General features: G+C 31.1%; 1 protein-coding gene across 1 annotated transcript; it reads right to left on the reverse strand.

The window, feature by feature from the left end:
- Nucleotides 1–4,506: 4,506 nt before the first annotated feature.
- On the reverse strand, nucleotides 4,507–5,503 carry LOC107631043 (uncharacterized). The gene has a single exon (XM_016334361.3). It carries the CDS (start codon nucleotides 5,413–5,415, stop codon nucleotides 4,600–4,602), a length of 816 nt encoding a protein of 271 aa, XP_016189847.1. The 5' UTR covers nucleotides 5,416–5,503; the 3' UTR covers nucleotides 4,507–4,599.
- Nucleotides 5,504–25,015: the final 19,512 nt, after the last annotated feature.

The following is a 25,015-nucleotide window of genomic DNA, read 5'->3' on the forward strand; positions in this document are numbered from 1 at the left end:
TTCCAAATTCAACCATCTTGTATCTATCTCGTGTACACTGTAAACGAGATGAACATTTCATATATGTCGTTTACAGTATAAACGAGATACCCACATGACAGCTGACGTGTCCTATCTCGTTTAGTAAACGAAATAAGACCCTAAAATTTAAAACGATAAATAATTTTTAAATTATTTATTTTAATAATTATCATATTTATTTTATTTATAAAAATAAAAAAATTTCGAGTTTATAAACGTTTAAATACTTCACTCATTCAATTTTTTTCTAATATATATAAAAAGTGTCTTATATTTTTTTTTTCACTTCATCATTATCTGAGTCAAATCTAAAGTCATTCAACATTTAAATTTTTTTTTCACTTAAGTAACATTAATTGTATCCATAATCATAATCATGTATATTTACTTACAAGTAATTTTTTACCAATTTTTATCAAATTATGACTATAGTTAGACCATATACGTCTATAAATAAACTTTGATTAATTTTTTTTCATCTTATGCAAAACTAATAAATTTTTAAAAATTTTTACTATTGTATTAATCGCAGCATGTTCATAACATCGTCAATACCTTTTTTATCTTTATAAGCTATTGCCATATAAAAATATTTACAATTTTTTTTTGCTAAAAATTTATGATTCAATTTTTTATCTACAATTTTTTTATTTTTTGTTCACCAACTTATCTACAATATCAAATCATTAATCAATATTTTCCAATATTATTTCCTTTACTTTTAATGTTTATAAGATCCAAAAAAAAAACTCTATTTTATTAAAAACATACAAGCCCATTATACCTAGATCCAAAACTGCTATGGCTGCATATGTTAGAATGGCTCGCCACATTAGTTGACTAGCCTGATTGAGCTCCAGCTGCGACAAGCTACACATGGCCTGTAATTAATAAACCCTCATGTTAGTATAACGGCACTACAGGTTAAGGTCTTTGCAACACTACAAAATTAAAGACTCTACCACAATTTCATTCAAAACAATCAGAGCCATTAACATTTTTTTATTTTATATCTTAATGGACATAACAATCGGAATTTCAATCTTCCAATAAAGTAATTGGCATACCTGAAACTTTTCCTAAACTATATATATTTTGAAACCTAAGAAAATAATAAAAAAAAAAGTCACACTACATTGGCTAGTACTTTTAGCCAATAATATAATATTTTTAATTTAATAATTTAATATCATATTTTTAATTAATATTTTTAAATATTATTTATTAATCACTCATTTAAAAACAATAAAATCTATTGATGATATAATATTACGGTTCAAAAAAATGATAGAGAGGATTTTGTGGTGAAGACATATGGTACGGTAGTTCTACCTGTGATTAATATGCGGGTCCTGTAGTGGAAGAAGATAGTAAGATGACATGTACAATTGCAATTTGCAAAGAAAGCTACTAGAACTGAAACATGTGCCCAGTTCCGCAGATTGACGAGTGTTTCTGATGCAATTTAATTTGTGGAATGAGGGGTCCTATGAAGATATCGATATGGTCGCAATCTCCTCTATTCTTTTATTTCCCTCTCTTATCCTTCCAAATGTTTCACCTTGAACCTTGAAATAAAATAACATGACAATATTAATCCTTCACCATACAGTCACAGGTGCGGTTATTAGTTTAGGATTTATCCGTTAATGTTGTCTTTTCTTTTCGTTTGTCATGGGTTGACATGAATCAATATAGTCGTTGCCACGTATGCAGTAGATAAAGCTATAACTGAGCATGTTTCCTCTACGGACTAATTGTTATAAGGAGCGCCCTTTTTTTTTAATTGATGCCTATCGCCGCGGTTACCATGCCTAAAGCTGCGTTTGTTTCTGACATAAAGATAAAATAAGACACTTAAAATAGGATAAGATATAATATTGATGAACAGAGATACAAAATTTTGTGTTTTTCTATTTTATTTAATGATAAATTATAATAAATTATAAAAATTTAATTTATTTTTATTTTTTTATTTAAAAAAATTGAAATGAAAAATATAATAATAAAAAATATAATTATAAAAAATTAATAAAAATGATGAAAAAAAATAAAAAATAAGAGTTATCTTTTGTTAGTATTTTCGTATCCTTTCTATCAGGATAGACACAAAATATATTAATTCAATATTTTTAAACACATTATCTCTAATTCTCTATCTATGTCTCTTCTATCAAATATAATTTTATATCTCTGTATTTCTATCTCAGTGTATATACTGTTTTTATAAACAAACGCAACCTAAGTTACTTTAAACTTTAAAGACAATTTTCTTCCTTTTATCACCTATGGAACACTTTAAGGAATTATTAATAATAATTCACTAACTGAATTTTAATAATACACCACTTTTACTGTTTAACTCAGTTTTTAAATACTCAAAAAGATTATGCCACATATATTTATTACAATAAAACTATACGATCAAACATTTTACTTTAAGTCAGCACATGTTTTTTTTGTTCAACCAGGCCTCCTCCCTCAACTTCTCTTTCTATTTTTTTTGTATTTCTCATTTTTTTATTTTGTTTTTATTTAATTTATTATTCTTTTTCTTTTATATATGTTTTATAAAACTACTTATCATATAAACTTTTATACATGATACATAAATTTTAATACACAACACACAAATTTTTAAAAGATTATATATCTAAAATATTAACACTTAATTAATAAGATACGCACAATAGATATTTTAGTATGTAATACAAAATTTAGTATAATACAAAAATTTTAATGTATAACACATAATTTTTTTAAAGATCATATACCTAAAACATTAAATCAACAAAATATATTCACATATGCTGTGTATAAAATTTTCTGTGGTATGTGAAATTTTTTTCATGCTATATTGATAAGTTATATGCTAAACATAAAAATTCTGTGTTAAATATAAATTTTTATACTATATCAATAAATTTTGTATTATTCAACAAAAATTTTTATATTGAAGAAGTGTAGAGAAAGAAAAAAAAGTAATGTACACACAGAATTTCTTGCTAAAATTGTACCAACTTAATTAAATTTAATTAAAAAAACGCTTATACGTATAGTATTATTGTATCTGCTACGAGTTTTTGAGATAAAATTTTAGTTATTTTTGTAGATATAATAGACAATGACATGATAGAATTGGTCTCTTTTTCTTTTAATTTTTTGGAAACACATGTTTTTTGAATTTAAATAGAGAGTTAATTTTTTAAAAATTGTTTTTTATTCTAAAGTTTATATTCTAAATTTTAAATTTTAATCTTAAATTTTAAATCTTTTAAAAAGTAAAATTTAAAAAATAATCTTACAATACAAAATAATTAATATTACTTATTAAAAATTAAATCTTAATACCTATTCATTCATGCTGTATAATGAAGGTAACTTTCATAGAATAGAATAAATAAAAGATTAAAAGTTTTATCAACCGCCATTATTATATATTGTTCCCAACTACTTTGTTGAGTATGTAGACGTTGACTGTTGAATTATTAGAAGAAACAAATCTGTTTAGTCTAATTAAGATCATGATATATACCCGAAAAATAATAACACTCGAATTTTATTCGGACATTTATATATTTTAGTGAAATAATAAAGGAGAGAGAAAAGAAAAAAGAAAAGTAAAATAAAGGAATGCTTGAATATGATGATTAGTAACGTGTGAAATAGTACTGCGAATACTGTATATTTGTTAGTCAATACAGTAAATTGTTGTTTATTAGGATAACCATATAAATTAAATTATCTCGTTACCTATATATAATGAGGAACAAATCAAGGTTACTTCTGACCTCTATATATGGTCTATTATGGTTGCTCCTTATATAAATAATCCCGAATACGTAAAATGAATTCAAAAGCGTTGAAGCGCGGACCATGGACAGAAATTAAATAAGAAAAAGTGTAGGGAGCCAATGAAATATTTGTACATGTGTAAAATAGAGATTTAAAAAATATTAAAAATATAATTATTAGTATTTTTTTTTTTATTAGCATCAACTTCTAAGATAAGTGATGTTCATTTTGTAACTCATTTAGCCTGTCAGGACTCATTAAATAATCATTACTTAATAAGAATGTTTATTTTAGTTAAGACACGCTAAGTAGAAAATATCATGCATGACTACTGCTAACAAATAATTAACCTCAAGTCCTCAACAATAATTAATAATTTTATTCCGTGTAAATATTAATTTTTATCAATTTATATATATATAAATTTTAGTAGATAAATTATATTAATTTATATGTACAAATTTTTATAATTTCATGTATAAATATTTATAAATATAAATATAAATTATTATTGACAAAATAATAGTTCAAAATGATAACATTTATTTATTATGGATCATTGACGAGAAATTATATATACACGTTAATCGATTCTTAAATTTTGTACTAAGAATATTGATTTAATTTCTAATATTAACCAAAACCTTTAATCCAAATCCAACCCCCTTTTACGGCATAAGAAAGAAGAACTAAAATTGAAAAAGGAATTTTAATTAGTTGAATTTGGAAGATATTTTTAAATTGTAATTACTCACAAAATAGTATACAGTTCCATACATATGATCACTGGCAGGGTTTATCAGTGTTTCCAATTTCACGTAGCGAACGATTCAGTGATTGTTTCTTCTGCCGCCTCATATTTTCGTTGAACTTCCTTATGAACGCTTCAACTCGCCGATTCAACTCATCATCACTCACCTCCTCCGCCTCTCTCCTCTTCTCATTATCGTCGCTGCCACATACCATCGGAGTCTTCTTCCGCTCCTTCATCGTCTTCGATCTCTTCCTCATCGCACTCGATCGTTCCTCCGTTATCGCCTTCCACACCTCATCCATCGTCGGCGCCATCGACGGAGCCGTCTTCGGTGTCGATGTCCACGTCAACTCCGCTGTCTCTGTCTCCGGCGTCGGTTTCCACGTCAACTCCGCCGTCTCTGTCTCCGGCGCCGGTATCCACGTCAACTCCGCCGTCGCCGTTTTGTATTGTTCCTCTTCTTCGGGCGCGGCTGTGATGCCGTTAACGACGACAGGCTTGACGTCGACAAGAGCAGGAAGATAATCGTGGTGTAAGGATAAGGGCGGATGTAGTGGTGGGGATGGTTTGGTGACGTAAGCAAAATGAAGCGGTTGGTAAGTAGGAGAAGGAGGAGGAATAGGGTGGTGGAAGATGGAGGAGGCGGCGATAGAGAGGATGATGGCGTTGAGGAGGAGGAAGAGATAGGGTGGCTTGAGGTACGTGAGACAGAGATTCCACGTGAGAGGCACGTGGGTGGAGAAGAAGTAAGTAATGGTTGGAAGTGAGAGGTTGAGTCCCAAAGCGGTGAAGATGAGCCACGTGGAGAACAACAAGAGCTTCAGGGAACTAATTAGGAACGCCATGTTGAACTAATAACTGAAATTTATGAAGATTGAGTGTGTGTGAGATACTGAAAACTGGAATGAACGATGACCTATTTATAGAGCAGAAAAGGTGATGGTGAAATCTGAAGCGTTGGATTTTATATGGTGACTATTTCTCAAGAGTACTGGTTCTGGGTACATCATATATATGGAGAAAGACACGTATATTATTATTATATTTTTTGAAAAATAATAGAAAAACAACGCTTTTTATACAAGTATATTTTACGGTTTGCTCGTCTTGAATATATCTGGGATATATATACCTTTTTGACACTACTTTCTTGTATTGATGTTGATGTGTGCGCTTAGTTTTTGACACTCATAATTTTATTTTTTTGTTAAATTGTTTTATGAAATTAAAATTTTTAATGAGAGTAGGCATCGATCCCGTTACATGGTAATTTCCACCAAACGTAAGTAAGTAGTTGACATAATGCAATGATATGATGTTACACATACATTTCAGTGTAAGAGGAGAGAAACTACGGTGAAATTGATAAGATATGTAATATTAATAATTTAATATATAACTATATCTATGTATGTGTTTGGGAGGTTCATGGTGATGCTTCCCGGTCGTAGGCACACAGCAATTGGATAGAAGATAAAATAGATATGGGAAATTGGGAATGGTAGGTAGTTATTTTTTTCTTCATATAATTCTGGAACATGCCAGGTCTCTATCTCGGCTTTGCCCCTATTTTTTTTACGTGTGTTGCCTTAATTGCTTTGACTATATGCCACTGCAGTAGCCGCTACCGTGGCACTGCCCTAATAAATTTTTTTTCGGTTTCGTTACGTTACTAAGAGCATATCTGCTAATTTTTCTGTCAACTCTTATTTATAATTATGTTTCATAGAAGTGTGTTTGTAGATGTGTCTAATAAAAATATCTTTTTTATAGCTGTGTTTAATAGAAGTATCTTTATAGATATATTTTTTGAATGTGTTTCTTTATATATGTAGTTAAAATATATTAATTATTAGACACATTCACGAACATACTTTCATGAAACACAATTATAAATAAGAATTGGCAAAAATTGACAGATAATATGTTAGTACCATATACTTTTCTAATTTTTTTTTATACTGTCGCCGAATCTTTTGTACACCTTAGGTTTATATTTTCGGTAATTCTAGAAGTACAAAAAAAAGTTTAAATAGTCTAAATTTATTTTATTTAATATTTATTAATTAAATATAATAAAATTTAATAATTTTTTATTAAAAAATTTTGTATCTTAAGATTTTTCGTTATATTTCATACATGTTACTAATTGTATACAAATATATTAAGTATATTTTAAAATTAATCATTAAAATTAATTATTAATATAGAATATATATTAATATAAAATATATATTAAAAATAAATTAAATTATACATATATTTATACATAAATATATAGTAATTAATTTTAGTATGTAAATATTAATCATATTATTAAAATTAACTCACTTTTAAATTATTATTTAAAATATATATAAATATATAAATTTAATTAGATATTCGTATAAAATTTTTTATATTATCAATACATTAAAATTAAATTTATAATTTAAATAAAAATCAAAATGTTAATTTTTTTAAATACTTTTGTAAATATTAACATTGTTTCTTGACATTTTTTGTCATGTTTATATTTTATTTAAATGTTTGAAAAATGACTTAAGAATTAATATCTTTTATTTTGTCATAATAACTAAGAAAGAGAAAAAAAATAATGAGAAAATAAAGAAAAAGATAATTTAATAATTTTTCTATACTTAATTAATTCATCATGATTATTGTGATGGAAATTAACCTTGCTTAAACTATTAAGGGTAATGATGTAAATGACAAGGGGTAAAGTATAGTTAGGCTACTTGTGTTATTTATGGTTGTTAGTCTTTCCCTTTTCTTTCACCGCAGGTTGGTTACTGTTACTCTATCTATATATAGTAATTAACCAAAAATATTCTGAACTATAATATAGTGCAATAACTCTTAATTAAGTAATACAATCATTCATTCTCATCTCACTCATGCTCCACTTTGAATCTTTGATACTGCTAAGGTAAACAATAGTTTATAGTACTTTATACAAAGTGGTGAATGTCTAGTCTTGTTGAGGCTTTAGAGTTATTTTTATTTTTAATTTGTTGGGGTTGATTTGTGTAGTTTTATCTTATTTCAGTGAAATTCTTTTTATTATGATTAGACTATGTACTTCTATGAATGATCCTATGTATTTCTAATAACTTATTCTACTTATAAAAAGAATTCATATCACGAGAGTGAAAATTCGGTATTATAAATCTACAATAAATTAACAATTAACAGTTTAACACCATGCATGTATAGTGTAAGAGAATATGAACATCAGAAAGTGTTGAGAAATGTAGATTTTAGTAATTTTGACTAATAATTAACTAATCAACAAATAAATTTTATTTATTTATATATACAAATTTTAATAAATATAAATATAAATATAAATTATGTATTTTATGTGTATAAATTTTTATAAATATGTATATAAACTATTACTAATTAAATATTATTGACCCAAAATATAATATTTTCCCATTATATAGCACTAATATTATTTGTGCAATAAAATAAAGTAACAATCTCGCTGAGTAATTAATAAAGGTTTAATCAATAATAAGTCAACAAACATTTTTAAATTGTACTCCATACTAATTAATGATAATTATTTAAATTTTATTTTTTTTAAAAATATAAATTAATGATTATTAATTATAGTTATTTAAAGTTGGCTTATTTACTAATACTTTTTCATAAAGTAATCATTCATAATGGACATTATTATTAATTGAGGGAAGACAGAAAACACAGGCACACACATAATCATAACTTCATTAACTATGATCCGCAACAATTCTGTGGTTTGTATACTTTTCGTATACATGATATATGTCTATCACGAAAATGTCTGTCCAACAATGCAAGTTGATGGAGCATGAAAGCATGGGGGCTTTAATTTGCAAGGATGTGACTCGATCTTCACCTGGTGGGAATGGACATTGTATGTGGCTTTCATAAGAGATATTACGTGGATCATCTATCAAGCTTGATTCGTTATCTATGGCTAGAAGGTAAGCTAACCTTAATTATAACATTTAGTTCGTTGGAGCTAACTTTAAATATACATACAAAACAAACATGTAATGTGTATAAAAAAATAACCACTATATGTAAAAAATATATTTAGCATTTTATAATTTTTTTATTATAATACTATAAACAAATTTAATTATTTTTCTATATATTATTATATTATTTAAATGTTAGATCATTTGATCATAAAAATTTTTAAGTGGATATTTTAATGATGAAATTTTTACATAAAAATTACATTATAAACCGTTAGATTGATTGATATGTTTAACTGAATGTATCTAATTGAATTATTTAACGCTTTACAATATAATATTCATCTGTTATTTGTCCCGAAAATTTATATTGATAGAAGAAACTATACAAATAATTATATATTTAACATTGAGTTTTGTGTCTGGAACAAAAATAAAAATGCAAAAAATTATTTTCTATTATTGGAGTAAAAAATTATTCTTCTTATTTTTAATTATGTTTATAATTACATTAAACGATATTTTTTTGTGTTTGTTTAATTTCTGCTCATGTTATTCTTTCAGAAATTATAATTATATATATATTCAAATCTATCCTTATTATTGAATTGCATGCATACATTATATTGGGTGCACTCTAACTCAAGCTAGTAATTTTAATTGGCAGAAACTACATAGATGACTTTCATTTTTGGTTTGAGAGAATGGTTAGGACGTGGTCGGTGGGGCAAGAATTTCCACGTCAATATTTCTTCAATGATTTTTCCATATATTTCTAGAAATATCCGTACAAATATATACATTTATGCACGCATAAAAAAGTGGTTACTAACTACAGCTGCGCGCTGGAACTATAATAATTTACGAAACTATAATAAAATAATAAATCTGAATTTCAATCTTATATGTTGAAATGTTTGTTTGGAATTTTGGATAAGTTTTTCTTTAAAAAAAAGTTTATTTTAAGAAAAAGTTATGTTAAAGTTATTTATATAGAAACCGTAATCTAATAGTTAGATTAAACATTTTAAGAGTATCTTTAATTATTTTAATTATAAATATTTATAAGTAGTCTACTATATGAATTTAAAATTAAAATTCAATTTTTAAGCTAAATTACATACATGAGAAAGAACATTATTAAAAGGAGGGGAATGCACGACTTACTTTTATATAAATTACACATTTGTATCAATAAATTTGGTGTTTTCTTCCCTTTTTATTTAAGATTTTTTTTAAGGTTAGAAATATTTTTATACTTTCAAGTTTCAATTCATTTAACGTTTTTATAGTATATATACTCTTAAAAATTTTTACGAAACTGAATTAGTTCTTGATCTATCAGATCGAAATACCGTGAAAAATTAAAAAAAAAAATTAGAAAAAGTTTAATTACCCTGTTGGTCTCTATAGTCTCGCGAAATTTTTAATTAGGTCCCTATACTTTTTTTTTCTTTTAATTAAGTCCTTGCACCAAATTTTTTTTTAATTGAGTCCTTACATTTTTTTTTCCTTTTATTTAGGTCCATATACCAATTCTTTCTTTTTTTAGTTGGGTCCCTATAAAATTAAGTAAGTTACTACTAAGAGGGACTTAATTGAAAAAAAAAATTAGTGCAGGGACCCAATTAAAAAGAAAAAAAGTATAGAAACCTAATTAAAAATTTCACAAAACTATAAGGATCAACAGAATAATTAAACCTTTAGAAAACCTTCATTTTATTAAAAGTTTGTTAATAATTAATGGGAGAGAGATTATCATTCCATATCCATAAAATCATATAGTATATGATATGATTTGTAATAATCATTAAATGTTAATGACAGGAGATTGAGTCTAAGCCACTTGCTAGTGTAGTAGTGGATATGAATCCCCTGTGAAGGAGGGCATTGTAAACACGATGCATCAACGTATATATATATAGTTGGGTAGAAGTATTAATTGTTATGACTATACAATCAAGAAGCTTAACTAAAATGGTTCAACTTGCATAGGAAAATTTAATTGTAGTGGTGGTTTAATTCATGGTAGAGATGGACTTAGAATTTGAGCGTATAAGTAAAGATTTCGAATTAAATATTTAATTTTTGACTAATAAAAGAACGATGTGATATATGCATGTATGTGTGTGAATGAGAGGATAACATATTACATATATAAAATTATGATTGACGTGTGGACCATCTTTAATTTAGAAATTTTAAATATTTAAAGGAAAAAGAAAAAGGGGGAAAGAGGTAGTGATCTCCTAATCTAATATTCTTAAGTTTAAGGTTTATTAATTCTATGCAATATCTGGTAAATTTATACAGTTGAATGTTAGTTAACTGCCTGATAATGACACCCATATATACTAAAATCCAATTTTTTTGATAGATAGATCTGATTTGGTAAAGTTTCTAGAGAGGTATTTATCTAAGTATCTAATTATATTTTTTATAAATAAAAAAGATTATATTTTTGTTTATCCTTTTGCTTTTAGCTTTGAAAAGTTAAAAATATTTTTAAAATTACTTATATTTTTTTTTCAAAATTTTTTTATAATTTTAAAATTAAAATATCTAATGCAGTAGTCGTATATTAATGAATATTTATGTTTATTTTTATTATATTTATATCTTAAATGTTAAAAATAATTTTACCAAATATTTTTTTATAACGTGTATTTATTAAAAGCTACTTTTTAATTTATCAAATATAGTTGGTATAAATCTTGAAAAACTATTTTGAAAAATTAATTTTAATAAACAAATTCTAATAAAAATTGAAAATTCACACCGTAATTATGGGAGTTGAGAAATAATAAGATACTCGACAAGGGAGTTGGATATTCTCCATAGCCGGGTCCTTAATTTCTGTTTATCGTTAAGTTTGCTCAAACAATAATAGGATATACACACGTACACATATTTCTTCTCTACCGTGGTCTCTATTGGTAAGAGATAAAATGGTCGGTTCCATATAAAAACAAGATAAGTATATATAAACTTTATCCCTTTTCCATTCACGGATAATCTATGAAATTGACTTGTTTTGCGGGGTCCATTTGAGAGACGAAAGTACCCCTGTATTTGCTTAAAAAGTTGAGACAAAAGCAAGATGCGATGTGGACGAAATCACTGCTTACTGCTAATAAAATAATTCAAATTCAAAATATATAATATAATATAATCAATTTATTCCTACCTTGGATCGAAATGAAAAGTTATGGACTCGACTAACATTATAGCCAAGATTAATCATTTAAAATTAAATATTAAAAACAATTCAAAACTAAAATAAATAAATTTGAATATATAATTTGTCATAACATAGGTTAACTACTGAAATTGTCTTCGAATTTTCTATACGTGGACAATAATGACTCTTTTTGTTATTGACAAAAAAACTCAAATAATTTAAAAACGCACACGAAGTACCCATCTATCAAGAAAGACGTATTCTGTTAACAAAAACGCCTGACGTGGCAAATGGAAAAACATATATAACAAACGGAGATGCTTAATTAACAAATTATTTTTAAATTGTCCATTTTCTTAATCCTAATCCCCAATTTCTTAACCTTAAACCCCAATTTTATTAACTTGATTACCAATTACATATTAAAAAGTTAAAACGTTAAATACTGTAAAAAAAGGGTCAAAGAGAGTAAAAGGGTTAAACGCCACGAGAACCATTATCGCCTCTCCATCTTCTCTTTCTCGTTGAGTCACCATTGAAGATATTCATCCACTATTGTTGCATCTCTGAAAGGAGGAGGCATTGTTGTAACACCCTACCACACTGAGTTTTACATTTAAGTCGTAAAACAGAGGTAGTGTGGTATTACAACCTCTAAAATAAAATGTGTATATGTAATAGCAGAAATATTATAATACACTAGGAGCCTTGAAGAATAGAGGAAATAAAAATCGCGAAATAAAATCGCAACGCTCAAGAAACGAGTTAACTTGCGCGCTAAGGAAGCTATAGCCATTAAACGTAAGATTATAAAAGTAGGAATAGAGTGCCACACACACATCCAAAACCCAAAAGTACGTAAACAAAATCCTGTCTCTCCATAAATCTCTAAGAGGACCAAAAGAGTACGTTATGCAGAGAGAAAGCTGAGTACATATATATACATCACTGTACAACAAAATAACTCAGTAACCACTTCGCTTCAGGTGTCCAGACGCCTAACGAGATGCCTCTCGACCTGCATCTGTAAAACAACAACATAGTATGAAATGAGAACCGGAGGTTCTCAGTATGATAAAGGTGCCACACACATAATATATAAGGTCCTGGGAATGCTAGAGGCAATCCTAGAACGCCGACTCTCAAATTATAGAGCTTAAAGTATTACACAGAAGTCATAAGAGGTGGTTTTTTAAGAGTATCTAAGCCTAATTTAACTTAACCTTAAATCTAAGTCTCATACTGCCATTCCTCCATACCTCTATCTCCGTCAACATTTCACAGACAAATAAACAGATAAAGGCAAGCACAAGAGGATTACAAATACTGCAAGTAACAAATATACATTTAGCATGGCAAGTACATTTAGGCACACCCAATTAATGCACAAACAAGTAATTCAAGTAGTATGCATATGATGCATGCCTGTCCTATGGCTGATGAGGCTCAGCTTTCGGTTATCCAGCCAACCCGACAAGTCCGAAAACCTTAGACTGTCCCTCGACGTGCATCCGCAAGAGTCTATGCATAGCTTTTTCTCAAATAATCAATATTGCTCAATAGGGGTTAACATTCCCGATAATTTATAAGGGTCTGGTCACTCTTACGTCGTAGGGTCAACAGAGTATCAAGTTTTCAACCTGGTACACGTGGTGGCAAGCCACAGTACTTTACCCAGGAAAACTCGTATCTCAGATTATTTAATCAATCAAACCAAATATTATACATGATCATTCATTTGATTATCAAGCCAAGTGTCATTCATAATCATTCGTAACATTTCATAGTCAATTCATCACTTTTCAGCTTTACTACCTCTCCAAGTTATCCTCATTTCCTAACTTCATCTGATTATCAGGTTTAACACTATTATTTATGACTAAAGGAATGAAAATGGAGGTTTAGAAGTTTGAAATAGAGTTTAGAATGCTAAAAAACCATATTTGCTAAAATAGGGTCCACGCATACGCGTGGCTCACGCGTGCGCGTGGGAACGCAAAACTGCAGCTCGCGCGCGTCCCTTTGTTATGCGTACGCGTCAGTCACGCGTACGCGTGGACATGCTTGTTTGCTCCTAACACACACGCATGGGACCAGTCACATACGTATCACCAAAAATTCATTCCACGCGTACGCGTGGGCGCACATTCTTTTAAAAAAACAAGGCAGATGCAGTAGCAGAGTTGCAGTATTGCAAAAGAAATGGCAGTTTTGAGGTATGATCTTCCAACGCTCATAACTTCTGCGATTTAAAATATTTTTCACCCGTTCTTCGAATGACATAAACATCACGAGCCCAATTCTCATTTTAAAACAAGTTGAAAACAAATTGAAGGTCTGGAAGCTAAATTATACCTCGCCGAAGTTCGGCCAAAAACCAACTTTAGCAAATTCTTCAAAACCTCCTTTTTCATTCAAGATTTCCACTCTATTCACTTCTAAACCTATCAACACCAACTCAAAATGCCACAGCAATACAACAAGCTCTATATTATTTCATCAATCACCATTCAACCAAACCAAAATATAATCATATAATCAATAATTCAACCATATATCCCTTCAAAATCCATTTAATAACAAACTCTACTTCATAATCAAATCACCAAACCAGACCAAGCATGTTCAATAATCAAATTACTAAACATTAAATATACACCTGCATTCCAGCTTATCTTATGGTCATCTAGCCTAAGTTTTCACAGAACATTATATATTAAATGCAAGAAACCTAAACCATACATTGGCCGATTCCCACGTAACGATCAAGGCAATTTATTTAAAACCAATCACAGCCCCAAAACCTCAACTACACATCTTCCTCCAAGTTCCGGTATTCACAATTTCAAGCTCCAATTATATATTCACAACCTAATACACATTTATAACACATATATACCCAATTTAATACTCAAAGCTCAAATTTAATAAAATTAAAATATAATTATGGTATCCTCACCTTACCCAAGCTTCACATAGGTAAGAGTGAACGTTTTTCTCAAGCTAATTGGATCCTAAAACATCAAAGAACAAAAAAAATTCAACATCTCCACTTAATTCTCCATAAATTGGGGATGAAGAAGTTGAGATGAAATAGCAAGTTACCTATGAAATTGTTCTTGTGAAAACGTAGAGCTCAACGCAGTGAGCGCGTGGCTGCAAACGGTGCGGCGATCGAGCTCGGATGAAGGAGTTACGGCAAATTGAATTTACCGTAAACGTTCGGGTTTCTCTTCTTTCCTTCCCTGGAAGGCTTTCTACTTTGTTGAGAAAGTGGAGAGAAAGAAGAGCCCATGGCTCATTTTAATTGGAGGGCCGGTTGGACCCACGGCCCGGTTTAGATCCGGTTTAACGAGTTCGGTCCGTTCAGTCCAATTTTAGACTGTTTTCTTCAAAATTAGTGTTAAAATTCTCGTTTCGATGAGCTCTATCCTAATTTGATATAATATTCATATTTCTAATCTTATTTATTTTAAACTAATTTATTGACTAATTATTTACTAATTTAACGAAGTTTACAATTGTCGCATCTTAGAGGTTCTTCATATGAGAAGGTTCGTCTATTATCTTCTCCATTAGTAACTTGTGTTCTTCATATTCTTCTTGTTACTTATGATTTAGATGGTAAAAATGGCAACTAATCAAGTATGCAACAGTGTTAATTTGTGAGTGTTAGAAGTTTGATTTTTTGTCTCTGAATTATTTGCTATATTTTATTGGTTAGGATTTATTTTGTTAATTTTTTTTCCATTGGAAGAACAACGTTAGTAATTGATTGCACAACAAGACTAACAAGTCATGGTTCCTAGGTTGCCTAGCTTGGTCTTTGACTTCAAAGCAATAACTGCAAGAGAAAAAAAGTATGTACCATCATACCACTTCGAAATATATTCTTCCCATTGATCTTTGCTTGCTTCTGCCATTGATACATACATTCGCTTCATTCCAGCTCCACCCATAGTTGAATCACCTTTTACATACATCGCGTTATAATTTTGAGACTGGGGATTAGGGTTAAGAATTGGGAAATTTGGGAATGGTTTGCCAGTTAGGCATTTTCGTTTACTACATATGCTTTTCTGTTTGTCACGTCAAACGTTTTCGTTAACGAAATATGTCTCTCTTGACGAATGGGTACTTCGTGTGCATTTTTAAATTATTCGAAGTTATTTTTGTCAATAACATAAGAGGGGGTCATTATTGTCAGCATCTGGAAAATTCGGGAGTGGTTAACCCATCATAAAATTACTCATTTCACAAGTTTAAGCTGATAAAAGAAATATATATTTAACATTCTCTTTTAAGTAAATTTTTTTTTAGATTTGTTTGATTTTTGTACAATTTTTTTATTTGTCTTATGTTATTTGTTCTTTTTAGACATTCTTTCTTTTCTTTTCAAATTAGAATTTCAAAGAAAATAGACTTTTGCTTTGCTAGGATTTCTTCTCTTTCAATAACCGTCGCTCGTTCTCTATCTCTCTGTCTCCTCCTCTGCGGTCGCTCGTTCTCTGATCTTCGCTAGTATCGCAGGTTTTCTGTTCTTCACTATGTGTCGTCACTGCTGGGTGACCTTGCTATGGTGTCTACTCTGTTTTGTATTGAAGCCAAGGAAAATAAGGCCTGAAAAATGGGTTAGAGACAACGTCTTCGGAATTGATGTTGTATTCTCTAGTTGATTAATTTGCTGCACCTTTTTCTAATTGTTAAAATAAGAGCTTAAGAAGAATGCAAATGAATATCATCATGAAGAACAAACTAACTTTACTGCAACAACTGATGAGTCCACCTCTACAATTACATGATTATACTCCAGGTTTACAGCAAAGTCCACACTCGTTAAAATTTTTCAGAGCTCTGTCAAAGTAACCGAGGTAAAAGCTAGGTTTGCACTAAAATCAGCTAGAAACCTTCTATCCATTAGGGGTGTTCATAAAAAAACCAAAATATGGTTAACCGGTTAAAAAACTATAACCACATTGTGGTTAACCAGTTTAATAAAACAATTTTAAAAACCATATCCATATTTTTTAGAATTGGTTAACCAAAACCAAATTAAAAAAAAACCGGTTTTTAACCGGTTAACCAAAACCAAAACCAAATTAAAATCAAAACCTAATTTCAAAACCAAATTACATACTCTTTCTCTCTCTCTCTCTCTCTCTCCTCTCTCTCTCTCTCCCCCTTCCTCTCTCTTTCTCTCTCCCTCCCTTCTTTCTCATCTCTCTCTCTCTCTCTCTCTCCTCTTTCTCTCCTTTCTCTCTTTCCTCTTTCTCCCCTTCTCTCTCTTCTTTTCCCCCTATTTCTCTCCCCTCTCCCTCTCTCCCCCTTCCTTCCCCCCTCTATCTCTCACTCATTTTTCTCTTTATCTCCTCTCCCCTTCACTCTCTCCTTTCCCTCTCTCTCTACTTCTCTCTCTCCTTCTTTCTCCCCCCTCTCTCTCTCTCTCCCTTCCATCATCTCTTCCTCATCTCTCTCTCTTCTTTTTCCCTCTTTCTCTCCACTATCTCTCTCTTTCCCTTTCTTTCTCTCTCTCTCTCTCTCTCTCTCTCTCCACCTCATCTTTCTTTCTCTCTCCCTTGTCCCTCTATCATTCTCTCTCTCTCTCCCTTTCCCACTTTCTCTCTCTCTCCCTCTCTCCCTCTCTCTCTGTCTCTCTCTCCTTCTCTCTGCTCTCTCACTTTCTCTCTCTCTCTCCTTGTCCTCTTTCTCCCCCTCCCTTCTCTCTCTTCCTCTCTCTCCTCCCATTTCTCTCTCTAATCATCTCTCCCCCTTTTTCTATATCTCCTCCTCCTCTCTCTCCTCTCCTATCCTTCTCTCTCTCTTTCTCTCTCTCTCTCTCTCTCTCTCCTTCCTCTCTCTCTCTCTATCTCTTTTTTCTCTTTTCTCTCTATCGCTCCTCTCTCTTTCCTTTTCTTCTTTTCTCTCTCTCCTCTTTCTTTTCTTACTCTGTCTTTTCTCTTTCTCTCTCAACCTTCTCTCAATCTCTATCCCTCTTCTATCTCTTTTCTCCTCTTCTCTCTAAAGTGAGAGAGAAGAGAGAGAGAATGAGAAGACAGAGGAGGAGAAAGAAAAAAAGGAGAGAGATAAAAAGAGAGAAGAAGGATAGGAGAGAGAGAAGAAGAGAGAGAAAGAGGACAAAGAGGGAGAAAGAGAGAGGGAAGAGAGAGACAGAAAAGTAGAAGAAGAAAGAGAAAAGAGAGGAGGGGGAGAGAAGGAGAGAGGGAGAGGAGGGGAGAGAGAAAGAGGGAAGGGGAGAGAGAGAGCATGGGAAGAGAGAGGGAGAGAATGATAGAGAGAAAGAAAGGGGAGGGGAGAAAGAGGAGAAGGGGGGAGAGAGAGATAGACAGAGAGGAGGGGGAGAGAGAGAAAAAAAGAGAGGAGAAGAGAGAAAAGGAAGAGAATAGGAGAGAGAGGGGAGAGAGAGAGGGGGAAGGGGGAGAAAGAGGAGAAGGGGAGAGAGAGAGAGAGAGAGAGAGAGAGAGAAGGAAGAGAGAAGAGGAGGGGGAGAGAAAAGGAGAGAGATGGGAAGCAGGAGATAAGAAAAAGTTACTCGTATCATTTAGAAAGAAAATTATTTATATTAGAAAAAATTATTTATAGAAAATGCTGAAAAGAGATAAGAAAGAAAAAGGAACAAAAGCAATGGAAGGGATTTCATTAGTTACAAATGTTACTCGTATTATTTAGAAAGAAAAAAATTTAATTAAAAAAAGATTTAAAAATTTGGGTTTTTGTATGTAAAAATATTAATTTTTGTGTAAAAATCTATTTTTACATGTAAAAACTAATTTTTTGTATCAAAACCAATTTTTTAGTATAAAAAGTGGTTTTTTTTATGTAAACCGGCTTTTTAATGTAAAAATTGGTTTTTAATAAAAACCGATTATTTTTAAAAAATCGGTTTTTAATTTAATAACCGGTTTCATCATGTAAAACCAATTTGGTTAATTAACTAATACTATATTTTTGATTAACCAAAAAACTGGTTTAATTTTTGGATTAACCAAACCATGAACACCCCTACTATCCATGTGTCTCTAATAATTCATCTGCAAGCTCCTTTTTTATTATGTAGAACCAAACCGTCTGTGTTTAACTTAACAAAAAGAAGTTTTAAGAGTGTCATTTAATTTATCTCTCAATATAATTATCAACTATCTTTCTAACTCAATTCACTATATCTAAGCATGCTAAAAAATTTTTGCTAGATACACAACAAAAAAAATAATATTCTTTTTGTCAATGATATCATCAACATAAAAAACAAATTTATTTGTTTTTTTTTGTGTGACTAAACAAATTTATTTGGTTGATACTATAAAAAATTTATTGTAGTAACAAAAAAATAGACTAAGATTGTCTTTGCATAAAAAAATTGATAGACAAATTCTCTAATAACCAAATCAAAAAAATAAAAAATAAAAAATAAAAAAATTATTAAAAATCAAACTATTATCAATATTTATTTATGTGTCTCTCACTGCTCTGTAATTATAAAATATATGAAATAAAGATTTAGAAAATACACTACAAATGATACAACTGTCTTCTTCCGTCGTATATTTTTTAGTGCGTTTTGTTGAATAACTATATGTATATATATATATATATATATATCAGCGTTCTTTATTTTGTCGGTGAATTAAATAAGAAGGCAATAACAGGGCATTTTTTACTTATAAAACAGCTATAACGCAACTCCTACGAAAATAAATAAGAAGCTCATATAGTTTTAGAGATGTTTTAATTTTCTTTTAAAAGAAAATTGAATAATAATATGCAGCGTATAGTGCACTACTGCACTAGCTAGTGCTATATACCAAAAAAAAGGGTATAAAATATTTTACGAGTGATGCAAGGGGAACAATCAGTCGTCATGATTTACCCACAAAAGAAGCAATCTAAATAGAAAAAATGTATAATTTTTCAAAGAAAACGCATAAAAATTCAACAAAAGTTCTACGGACCAAATTATTAAAAGAACAACTTTTAACCTTTTATAATGAGTTCAGATAATTATTCCTTTTGGTTCGGTGTATGAGTACGACGGCTAGCTAGCTAGCTAGGGATATACTAATATCTTTTAGTTTCTGCATATATATTTAGTGCACAGAAGTACTGAAATGTGAAATATGGATTTGTCGGCAAAATCACTCGTATATTTATATATAATTAGGGGTGTCCGCGGATCGGATCGAATTGGATATGGCCGAAAATTTGATTCGATCCGCACAATTTTCATCGGATCGGATCGGATATGATATCCGCATTTTTTAGTGCCGGATCCGATCCGATCGGATATCGGATAGATCCGCATAATTAAACATTCTCTTTTTAATCATATTTCTATTAAAAGAATTTGATAAAAATATTTCTTTCATACTTTTAAACTTATTTATTTCTAAAATATTTTTAATCAAATCTCTCTAAATAACAAAAATAAATAATACAATATATGAATAATAATTACTAACTAAAACATACAAACAAGTAAATATAATATCAAACATATATATATTTATTTATTTTTAATTATTATAGTGTGGATCTGCGGATCCGCGGATCGGATCGTATTCGCAATTTTCGGATCGGATGCGGATATTTACTGCGGATCTGCGGATACAATCCGATCTATGGACACCCCTATATATAGTAGATATTTTAATAAAAATTTTATAATTATTTTTATATAATTTTTTTAAGTATTGAATGATAAATTATAAAATTATATTTTAATATATTATAAAAATATTATTTTTATTTAAAATATAAATAAATAAATAAATTATATTTTTATATAAAAATATTTTTATAATCTTATTTGAATAGCTGTCTTGATATATATGTATGTGTGCACTTTCAACTGCATCCACTGATAAGTGTAGATTATATTTTAGTGTTATATTATTTTGATTCATTCTCCTTTTGTATATCAAATTAATATATTCATACGTAGTTTCCTTAGCTAGGTTATTTTAGGTCCTAATTCTAAAGGGAGTCGTTGTGGAATTGACTAATTGGGCATATTTCATTGAGGCCACAGGACCCTAAAGGATAAACATACATAAGGAAATATTAAAGCACAAGATATTTCAATCTGTCAATGCTGGAAACTGAAACTGCATTCGGTATTCGGATAGCGTTTAGTTTGTGTGTTTTATTTTCTGCTTTTATTTTTACTATTTTATTTATTTTTATTTTTTAAAAATAAATCTATTTTTATCTTTTATTTTCAATTTTTTTTATAAAATTCAAAAAATAAAATATACTAAAAATAAAATCATCAAACCCACTCTAATAATATATAGGCCCTGAATTTATTTAACTACCACTAATATATAACTGTACCTGCCATTATCTTCTTTGGAACTTTTTGATTGAAAATTCTTACATTATTATGTGCCTATGTGGTATATTTCCCTTTGTTAAATAAGTGGATAGGAGTTTGACAAATCAAGAAATTAAAGTTACTAGGTAGCTCCTTCTTCTTTTCATATTATTTTTCGGTTCGATAGGCTAAAGATTAATTTATCACAAATCAAAGTTTTATTTAAAAATTTATTATTGGTCAATAAATTATGAACTTCAGTAAATACAAAACAAAATTTAAATTTTAATATTTATTTAAATAGATTAATAAATTAATTATTAAATTAACTTAATTTGATTATTATTACTAACTAACTAGTCCTACTTTGTTGGATTTAATTTATTAATTATTTGAATATATATAGACTATGCGAGTGAGGACGATGAACTAAAATTAATATTGTTATATATAATAGAGAAGATGGAGTAAACGATAATGGTCACAGTAACGATAATGGTTAGCTAAGGGTGAAGTATAACTAAGAGGATTCAACAAGTTAAAATCTTTATCCATGCACCGTCTATTATATAATGATATAATACTATTTAGGAGACAATAATAAATAAACTCAAATAGTTTAAAGTTGTTTTATTTAATATTTATTAATTATTATTAAAATAATTATTTAATTTTAGATATAATAATAAATATGTAATCAGAGACGCTATAAATATGAAATTATAAATATAAATAATTGTACTGTACTCGTAAGATCTCGGATAAAATTGAGTCATACCTCACCACGATTTATCATGAAAACGAACGCTTCTCACAATCTCGCGACGAGATCAGTCACTAAGATCTCAGACAAAACCAACTACTAACTCCACATTAAACTGGGCTATAAAACGGGAACGACATCAACGATAGAAAACACAGCAAATTCATTCCACAATAACACACTATCAAACAGTGTCTTGATCAAACGCACGCTTTTGTTTAAGTGATTCCTTTACTGATTTGGGCGTCAAAGTCCTTTTTGCAGGTACCACGTTTGGGTCCAAGTTCACGAGGGTATTCCTGATTCGGTTCAAGTTATCAAGCACACCAAGATCAACAAGGGGCCGACGTATAGCTTGGGAAGAGTATCCTTGTCAGAACATTTGGCGTCCACCGTGGGGCCCAAAAGTTTAACTCTACCCCATCCTGTTATTTTAATTTTTATAACCTATCCATATCTGCCTTGTACCCTTTTTTCTTTGCAGAAAAGGAAGCATGAATGATCTCTTGGAGACTCAGCAACATCCTCGAACCAATGCTGATCTTGTGGCCGCTAACGGCGTCTTCCTAGCAGAAAATCAGTGGATGGCCGAGCTGTTAGTAGCAATGCAGAATAATGGAGAATGGAAAGTTGACAGCAAAAAACAAACGCTGATCAGCACGAAGAGCATCAGTCAGAGTCCAACGCAAAGATAGGGGAACACCCCCAAAACTGGAAGACGATGAACCAAGTTTCCGAAGAAATAATGAATTTCAAAATACCTAAGAATTTTACACTCCCTATGACTCTAACACCATATAAGGGGATCGGAGATCCTAAAGTTCATGTCACAAAATTCGAGTCTATGATGTTCCTCAATAGTGACTCAGATCCCATCCTGTGCCGATCTTTTCCAACTTTGTTAGTGGAGCTGCTTTATTATGGTTTTCTAATTTGCCTGTAGGATCCATAACCAGTTTTGATGAATTCGCCAAGATGTTCATCAATCATTTCGCAACGTCCAAAATCTATGTGAGAGACTCGGACTACCTCAGCACAATTAAACAAGGGCATCATGAAAGTCTAATGGATTACATGACACGCTTCACAACAGCAGCTATGGAGATCCGCGACCTTAATCCAGAAGTACAGCTACATGCCATCAAGAGCGGTCTCCGACCTGGAAAATTCCAGGAAGCTATAGCTGTGGCAAAACTGAAAACATTAGAGGAGTTTCGGGACAAAGCCACTGGACAAATCGAAATAGAGGAATTTCGTGAAACTCGAAGGAACGAGAGGCCACCATCACGAAAAGAAGAAGACAAGCCGTATAGGTCCCATAACAAAGACTCCAAAAAACCTTTTAAACTAACTCCAAAATTTGATTCGTATACCAGGTTTAACATCAGAAGAGAGGACATCATTAAAGAGATACTGCACAACAGACTCATAAAGCCACCAAGCAAAGCGGGAACATACCAAGATCAGAAATACGTAGACAAAAACAAACACTGCGCATTCCACCAAAAGTTTGGTCACACCACTGATGAGTGTGTGGTAGCTAAAGACCTACTGGAGCGGTTAGCAAGACAGGGACTATTGGACAAATACGTTAGCTCCAGAAGTCGGAAAGAGCCAACCAAGGACATGGACAAACCGAGGTACGACTCGGATCACAGAGAAAAAGGAACATGGCGTGGCCCAGTAGAGACCCCTGCCTCCAAAGGAGTCATAAACTACATATCAAGTGGCTTTGTTGGAGGCGGAGTCACTAACACAGTCAGGAAAAGGAGTTATCAGACTATGATGACAATGGAAGGATCTCATCAAAGCTTACCAGTTCCGACCTCAGCTGCCCACATCAGTTTCAATACTGACAACTTTAAATCGCAAACACCAAATTTAGATGACCCATTGGTGATCTCGGTGCGCATGGGAGAACTAACCGTAAAGAAGGTCTTGCTCGATCCAGGAAGCAGTGCCGATGTCTTATTCTACTCCACGTTCAAATAGATGTAGCTAAGCGACAAGGCATTGCAACCATCAGGAGGAGAATTGGCAGGGTTCTCAGGTGAAAGAGTCCCTGTATCAGGTTACGTATGGTTAAGAACAACACTGGGAGAACCCCCAAACTCCAAAACACTAGACATCCAGTTCCTGGTAGTCGATTGTGTTAGTCCTTACAATATTATTTTAGGACGCCCATCCCTCAACTCTTTCGGAGATATTGTCTCTACCATTCATCTATGTGTCAAGTTCTCTTTGCAGGATAACACAGTGGCGATGGTGCATGCCGACCATAAGGAAGCCAGACAATGCTACAACGCGAGTTTGAAGAAAATCCCAAAGGAGACCATTCCGAGAATCCATTATATATACAACTCGAAAAATATTCCCACTCTTGCCGAAATGGACCCCAGGGACAACAACAGTCGCCCCTCCCCAACAGACGACCTAGAAAAGGTACAATTGGGTGAAATAAATCAACATACTAACATCGGTTCGGCTTTCTCTACAGGAACAAGACAAAACTTGGAAGGCATATTGAAGGCCAATGCCGACCTGTTCGCCTGGACCCCTGCTGACATGCCAGGGATCGACCTGAACTTCATATGCCACAAGCTAGCAGTCAACCCTAATGCCCGACCTATAAGGCAAAAGAAACGCGACCTGGGCACAGAAAGAAGAAATGCAGCAGCGGCAGAAACGTAGAAATTACTTGATGTAGGTTTCATATGAGAAGTCCGCTTTTCCTCATGGCTAGCAAATGTGGTTATGGTTAAGAAAAGCTCGGGAAAATGGCGAATGTGCGTAGATTTCACAGATCTGAACAAGGCTTGCCTGAAGGATTCCCACCCACTGCCAAACATTGACAGACTAGTAGACGACACCTTTGGATACCATAGGGGTGAGTACGGGTCGGTTTGGTTCGGGTTCAAGGTAAAATTAGAACCGAACCGATCAAAAAGTAATTGGTTCGGTTTGGTTCGGATTTACGTTTTTTTGTGCTTGTACCCGAACCAAACCAAACTGATTAAGAGCGGATTGGTTCAGTTCGGATAGCGGGTACCCGATCACTTTGAAATTCATAAAAAGTTCAAATTGGCAAATTTTTATCTTAAAAATTCAACAAATACAATATTAAACACCAAATACATTAAAAACTAAACTCATCAAAATCCAAACATATTAATAGTGAATAATCATAATCTTGTCTAATAAA

Source organism: Arachis ipaensis, chromosome B3 (assembly GCF_059453495.1).
Source record: "Arachis ipaensis isolate K30076 ecotype BB chromosome B3, ASM5945349v1, whole genome shotgun sequence".
NCBI classification, from domain to species: Eukaryota; Viridiplantae; Streptophyta; class Magnoliopsida; order Fabales; family Fabaceae; genus Arachis; species Arachis ipaensis.